Here is a 7,930-nt window from a genome sequence, read left to right as displayed (position 1 = left end):
CTGAGCAACAACTGAGTATTTGTATACTGTTAACACACATTTAGTTAATCAATCCTCAGCATAAGCCCTGTAATAAATCTTACTTTTATAAATCTTCCAATCTGTGCCCAGGGGATCAGCCCCTTCCTACATCCAGGCCTTGCTTAGACCATACTCTCCAGCATGTGCACTTCGCTCAGCGTCAGCTAATCGGCTTGCTGCTCCTTCTCTGCGAATGGGACCCAGGTACCCCTGTTTGCTATCCTGGCCCCTGAATGGTGGAATGAGCTCCACATTGACATCAGGACAGCAGGAACTCTGCATATCTTCCATCGCAAACTGCAAACACATCTGTTTCAATTGTACCTTGGGAATACAATTCTTTGGCGAACATAAAGAAAAATTTGAAAGAGTTAACTTATGACTTGTAACTAATTCACCAGCACTTACTATGGTATGACTTGCTGAAGTGAATATATCAGCACTTTCCTTCTTGTTCTGAGTTTTAATCTCTATTGTTTTTGCTCATATTGTAAGCCTCTTTGGATAAAAGCATCAGCCAAATGAAATGTAATGTAATAAATCATTTTTAATCTCACTTCTACAATTAACACATTTTTCTCTAGCTGTCAGGAGCTCCTTTATTTTATTTGTGCCATCAGCAAAAAAACAACCCAGGCAGTCTAACTTTTATTATTCATGAGCATTGTTTGTTCTCATTTTGTTGTCTTTTATCGACTGTCACAAACCTGTTCTGCAGTGGATCGACCTTCCCATATTTCAATCTCTAATCAATGTCTTTATATCATTGGACCAGACTTTAGCCACTATGTGTTTTATGTTGTTCAAACCAGCTTCTAGCAGCGTTAGACTTTAAACACTCTGATTTTGTTCAGCCACCTGTCGCCTCATCACATTACCCTCCACTAACTGTGTTTTCTTCTTCTTCCCTCTGTCCTCAGTACTTCGTCCTGCTGCTGTGTATCTTCCTGTTGGAGATCCTGGCTGGCGTCCTGGCTTATATCTACTACCAGCAGGTAATCCCCTTGACGATCAAAAAAGTCCTTTCCAATATATTTTACAAGGCACCTGGGGATTTGATCTGTTTGTTAGGTTGTATGTGTGCAAGGATGGAACAGCAGCTGACAGATATGGGAAGATTAGATATAAAAAAAGTCATTTTATTTTGGACACAGATGTTAGGATATATTTTAAGTCACAATACAGTCTTCGCTGAGTTGTGTTTGTTTCGTTACTTCTTTTGACTTCTGATATTTGTTTAACCTCTTGGGTGGACGCCCGCCTGTTCTCATAGTAAATGATCACATGTCTATGTGTGTGTAAAAGCTGTGAAGTACTTTACTGAGAAAATCAATAGAGCATGCTTGACACTTGTTACGTGCCTTTTTATCTGAGCATGTAGTCAGAAGAGTTCAAATACGACTGTTTATAGTCCCACATGGCCTTTGCTGTGATTTTAACCACCGCAAAACCAACATGATAAATCAGTGTGGGGATTTATAACAACAAATATCATACTAAACTATTTTATTTTGGGAACATCTTGTCCTAACTTTATTAAAAATGTTCTCTAGGAATACTGTGTCAGAATGATTTGGATGCTTTTTATTAGTGTTTGGATTGAATTACAATCAAATGGAACCGTTACATCCCAAAAACAAACTAATTTTAAACTCTACTCACACAGGTTTAACACTGCATAGAGTACTAAACACTACAAAATGCACATATGTGATAACTGTCTCTTCTCATGTGCTGTAGTTGACTAAATCCGACAGCGTGTGAGTTATGACTGACTGCAGGGCAGGTAGTTGCAAATGAGAAGTTTTTTTTTCTCGTGTAATATTAATCTGACACGGCTCTGCAGCAGCGTCACCACCTCCTCGACTTGTCTTTAAGGCCCGTGGCTTGTAGCTCAGCAACAGGACTTTTCTCAGTCTAGAGGTGCACTGCCTTCATTGTAACATCCTCATTCATAATACACAACTCTCCTAAACACGAGCAGTCTCTCAGTAGCTCTCTGTTCTTTCCTAAAGGTCCTTTACCAGCTTCAAAAGATTGTTACTGTGTTACTAAATGCTTTAAAGCCACTCTCTTTCCTCCCTCTACTCTTCCTCCCTTGTTAACTGTTCCTGATTTCTTAATTTGTCGTGAAAACGTAACAATTGCTTTTAATTGCGAGATGCCAAACACACTTATTGAAGCTGCAGGTTCTCCACACTCGTCACCTAGAGTAAAGGGAAGCGACAGCAGCATCAGTTTGCAAACGTCAACACATTTCCTTCCTTTAGGAATAGAAAGTAATAGCTGCTGAACTTCATCACTTGAAGGCAATCACAGCTACATCTGCAATTACATCTATTTTATGAAGCTGTTCTTCATGTGTAACATTTGTTTTCTTTAAAACTGCTTCTATCTTTGTACAGTATGGCCTGAGATCAACTTAATCACACACTTGATTTACAGAGTTAAGCCAATTGTGTGTGTAGAAAAATGCTTGTCTTATAGTACAGTTCTGGTGACCTGAAACGCATGTAAAAATATTTTAAAAGTAATATAAACATTTGTACGTTTAAAAAAGGAAGGCGGTCAAATAGCAGCCATATAGAAGATACATAGCAGCTGTAGAAGTCAAATCAGCAGATGCTGGGCCGCTGTATAGCTCAGTTTGTTTGGACCATTTGCCGAGTTTCATCCCCTCTGTCTCCCCCCTTCAACACTTGCACTCGAATAATGGCACTGGTAGCCCAGAAATATCTTTTCTTTTTTTAAACACAGCAGATGCTATTATTTTCCTTACCTGTAGGTGTTGCACAATGTTGCTGTTACTTTGTTGAGACTCCCAGGCCAGCTGCAGTGTTGGGGCGATGGCTCCTAATTAGATGCTTAAACTCAGGTTAGCATGTATTTATGGTTAATGCCACATAAAGCTGTTCTCTCACACTCTGGCTGTTTCTTCTTACCGAGCCATTTCATACTGCCGCAGTGTCTCCCAGAATATCAACAGGTGAAATTAAATGCTCCCCTCGTCCTCTACCTTCCTCTTTGTCTTCACCTCCCGTCTCTCATCTCTCTCCGCCCTCCCCTCCTCCCTTCATCATTAATTCCCTTGATATCTCCTTCATGCTTTGATTTACAGTGGTTTCCCAGCTGGCTTGTTGCCATAGAAACTGAGCCCCCCAGACCTCCCGCTCCTGGAGTGTCTGCCGCTGGTCTCGAGAACAAAAAAAGAAACATACAGACTTTCTATGCCTTTACTCTCCTCTGCTCCTGTGTTGTTAACCTGCTGTCCATGACGTGTATCGTCAGGAGGTGCTATACATCTCCTCAGTCAACAATTACAACTCATTTCATCACTTGGTCATGCTCCATGCTGGCCTAGGATTTCTGTGTTGCTATGTCATTGGCTGTTAGTGAATATAGTGTGTGTGTGTGTGTGTGTGTGTGTGTGTGTGTGTGTGTGTGTGTGTGTGTGTGTGTGTGTGTGTGTGTGTGTGTGTGTGTGTGTGTGTGTGTGTGTGTGTCAGCTGAATCAGGAGCTGAAGCAGAACCTGAGGGAGACCATGACCCAGAAGTATCAGCAGAGCACCCACGAGCACATCACCAGTGCGGTGGACAAGCTGCAGGAGGAGGTAAGAGTCTAAATACCAGGATGTAGAGTGGCGTGGATACAACTAACAATATAACAAGGTGGAGGTTCAGGCTGATGCCAACAATGATTTGCATTATCATTTAGTCTTTTAATGGTTTGGTCTATAAAATATCAGAATTAGTGAAAATGTCCATCCAAGTTTCTCAAATCTTCAAATTTCTCGTTTTCTCAGTCCAGATTTAAAATAGGACATTTCCCAACAGACGAAGCAGGAAGTCTCCTTATTGGAGGGCTGGAAACTACATTTTTTGCAATTTTACTATGAATGTGTCATAGCGTCTGTAGCTGAGGTACATTGAATTGTATTTTTAACATAAGCTCTTAAATGATAACCGATTGTAAAGAGTGCTGTTTTTTTCTGGCCCAAAATACATTGGTCACCGTCATTATTTTTAGCGAACAGCTTACGTGTGAGATTCTCATTGACTCTCTTGAGGCCTGTTGATTGGTTTTGGTACCCTATCATCCCATCAGATTAGAGATTTCGGTGATGAAGACGAGTCAAAAACAAATCCGATTCCAGTCCCTCAGTCTCCAGCTAAGCATGATGGACTTGTCTTCATCCTGTTTTGTAATTCACCCTCTCTATGCTTATACAAGACGACAGCACATGAAGGAACGGATAAATTTGAGCAGCAGTCGAGACTTCAGTTAGGTTCATGTATTATTCTCAGTTTTAAATTATGAGCTGCCCCGGGCTGTTAGACGTCAAGGAAGTTTACTACTCCAACTCCAATAAATTAGGGGTGAGGGAAAGATAGACTACTGTAAGAATCCAGATTCATTTTCTGTCATTCCTAATCCATTCACAACTTCCCAAAAAATATTTGTAACCCTTAGATGCTTAAGTGGGTCTTTTTTGACCCAGTGAGGTGGTTTTCTTAGAGTATCTTTCTAATTACATTATTTTATCATTTCATATTCCAGCTATTCCTCAAAATACATGTTTTGGATATCATGCCATTCAAATTTTTTATTTACATTTTAAGAAATTGTAGTTTTTGTATTACTACCCCAAGCTTCCATAAGTGGGTCAAAAATGACCCGCATGCATTTTCTATGGAATTTTTTTTTCAAAATGTATTTTTTTTTTATAAATAGTGAAAAATTAAATATAAAATATTTCTAGTGTGATCGTAATATTATACAAGTGATTTTTCTTAACCCAAATGACAAAAATGGCATAAAAACACATATTATTCTAATACGGGTCCTTTTTGACCCACTTATGGAAGAGTGTAGGGTCCAGTCACTCGTGCATCTAAGGGTTAAATTAATGTTTATTTTCTTCTACAAAACAGCCCAGATATTAATACTCAGGGACAGTAATCCTACTCAACAAGTCTTTCGTTTTGTCCAAGGTTACAGTGTGAGTGTTTCTGATAAACTAAAAGGCAGCTATGTAAACACTAACAAGCTTAATAATGTTATTTATGAATCATGAGCCAAAGGATTGAAATTGATTCTGGAGATACAGAAGGGTTCACGCCCCTAAGCTAAGCAACTGCTCGCTGTAGCTCTTTATTAACCATACAGATCTCAGAGTAGTATGGATCTCCTCATATAACAACAGAATATTAACCCAAAATGTCAAACTATTTCTCCAGCAAAATACCCATTTTGTATAAAAAGAATTGAACAATGTCTTTGTATACTTTTTTGCTACCATCAAAGTGGTCTAAAGATAGGCAATGTGTTTGTGTGTCTCCCTCAGTTTAAGTGCTGTGGCAGCAACAGTTCGTCTGACTGGGCTGAGAGCGTGTGGATCCGCTCCAGAGAGGCGGAGGGCCGCGTGGTGCCTGACAGCTGCTGCAAGAGTCTCACCACGCTCTGTGGCCGCAGGGACCACCCGTCCAACATCTACAAGGTGGAGGTGAGAGCAGGATGGGGGCTTTACACAGCGGGGGGGATCAGTATTTCTGTCATGTCTCAGCATGTCAGCACTGAGATGGGTGGTGTGATGGCAGTGATGGAGGAAGTATTCAGATCCTACACTTAAATAAGAGTGCTAATACCACACTGTAGAAATACTCCATAGGAGTCATGTTACATTTGTACAAATATGCAATTTTAGCCAGGAAAATGTATTTAAAGTATAAATACTTAATGCAGAAAAGTGCCCTCTGTATATGTGCATAATATACTATTATATAATAAATCATAACAAATAAAATATTTTCCACTGAAAAATATCATAAATGGACAAAATAGTTGACAATTAATTTACCATCAGTTGACTAATTGATCAATTGACAAATTATTAACTAATGGTTGTGCTGTTGTTGGATAATTTAAATCATCACAAAATACATTTTTATAAACGTTTGACGTGTTTTTTTTAATGCAGAAATCTCCATTTAAAGCTGTCAGATACATGTAGTGGAGTACAATATCACCCTCTGGAGTAGTGCAGTAGAAGTATAGTATGCAAAAGTGCAGTAGTTCCTCAATGTGTACAGTAGTATGTGTAGGTACTTGTACCTAGCAACATTTCAACATTGTATTAGAACAGCAGAGTTAGAAGAAATGTAATATCTGAGCAGTATACACAAAATTTGTTTGCAGTGAGACTCCCACATCAACATGACGACTCTTTGTTTTCATTAAGGGGGGGTGCATCTCCAAACTGGAGAAATTCATCCTGGACCATCTGAAGATCATCGGAGCGGTGGGTGTTGGGATAGCCTGCGTACAGGTGAGAAATAAAGTCAACTCTTTTTACAGTTTGCTCAACATACATAAAGATTCAATAAACGTATATCCATGGTGAATTTGCTAAATTGTGTTTTTCTTCTCTGCCGTCCAACCCCCAGGTCATAGGGATGGTGTTCACATGCTGCCTATATCGAAGTCTAAAGTCAGAGCCGTACTAAAGAGAGAAGCAGAAGAAGAAACGTGTGGGAGAGGGAGGTACTCCAACAACACATCCCATACTCAAATAGCCCATAGGTTCTTTTCTTTCCCTTGCACATAGGGGAAGGAACATTTTGGCGAGGGATCAAATTGCACAGCTGAGGAACTCATTTTAGTAAACAAAGGGTGGAAAAACACTACAAGGTTTTTGAAGTAATTAGGCATTCCATTTGCAGCCTCAGCTACGTCTTCAAGATCACAGCGAAACCCTCAGAGAGAAACTGATGGGATTTCTAACAGAGATAAATGAGTGTGGGACAGCCTCCTAGGGACGGAAACTTTGTAGTTTTCTTCCACTCCGATTCCCTGCATGTACAATTGTTTGTGGACCAGGTGCTACACCCCAGAGTTGTGTTAGGATCAGTGGAGTAAAACTGGCACTCTGCAGGAAACGTAAACCCTGGTCCCAGCAGTGAGTCCCGCCTTCTGGAGCCCCCTAAACTGCAACAGCATTTGGATTCCTCTTTAACTAGCCAGTCATGCATTTCAAATATCTGTTCATTAGTGGCTTTTAAACTTTTACACTGTTCGGTTCTATATTTTGTAAATGGTTGTTTTACACTTTAGAGGTGCTTTCTTGTGAGCTATAATTGTTACCTATGTGTCTTCATATTGTCCTATCATGTTTGATCATATCATTTCTGCCACCTTAATGACCTGCTTTAACTCTGTGAGACAACTCAAGTTGATCTTAATAAAGTCATTATGATAATGTTACATACAAGCAGTGCCACTCATATTGCTCATAAGGAAGTGCCTCATGTTTGCGCCTTTTTTATACAAGGGATTTATCCACTGATGCCAAAGTTCTCAACTTTGTGTAAGGACCTACTGTCCCTCTTTCAGCCTTATTCACATTTCTATTGATGTCTCTCTTTTTAGATAGTTTTTATAAATTAACATTTGTTCACTTTCCTATAGACCATGAATATATGATTGTATTTAAAGGACACATGATAGTCACTCACTGTTTCCCATGTGCCTCAAAGACGACACTAAATTAATCTGCTGTATTTCTGTCTTTGTGATAATCCTGGTTGTATTTTAGTTTGAATAAACATTGATTAACAATAACATTTTGCTTCTGTGGTGCTTTCTCAGCAAAAGTCAGGTGAGATTTTGCAACATGAACGGTGTAACATACAGCATCTCCATTTTTCATTCATTGAGACAACTGATATTATTTTCAATATCGTAACTGCCCAAACGTCCTTCACCTCACCTTGTCAGGGCAATTAATCCCTAAAACTATACAATTATTGTGTAAAGACAACCCCCCCGTGTCTGTAACCAGTGGCCCTTACAGTATTGGCATCAGCTTACAGGTGCATTAGTGTATTAACCCAAAGTAATTTCCCTAATGTT

At 39.5% G+C, this 7,930-nt stretch overlaps 1 protein-coding gene across 1 annotated transcript; it reads left to right on the top strand.

Moving 5' to 3' along the window:
- Positions 1-941: 941 nt before the first annotated feature.
- LOC104949763 (CD151 antigen-like) lies at positions 942-7,639 on the top strand (the record flags this gene model as incomplete). Its single annotated transcript, XM_010776169.1, has 5 exons — positions 942-1,016; positions 3,528-3,632; positions 5,367-5,525; positions 6,261-6,347; positions 6,466-7,639. Coding segments are annotated over 5 exons (486 nt in total), but the record flags the coding sequence as incomplete, so codon positions are not given.
- Positions 7,640-7,930: the final 291 nt, after the last annotated feature.

Source organism: Notothenia coriiceps, unplaced genomic scaffold (genome assembly GCF_000735185.1).
Source record: "Notothenia coriiceps isolate Sejong01 unplaced genomic scaffold, NC01 NC01_scaffold00016792, whole genome shotgun sequence".
In the NCBI taxonomy this organism is placed as follows: Eukaryota; Metazoa; Chordata; class Actinopteri; order Perciformes; family Nototheniidae; genus Notothenia; species Notothenia coriiceps.
The sequence above is the reverse complement of the archived record's forward strand: the minus strand, read 5'-3'. Positions and strand labels throughout refer to the sequence as shown.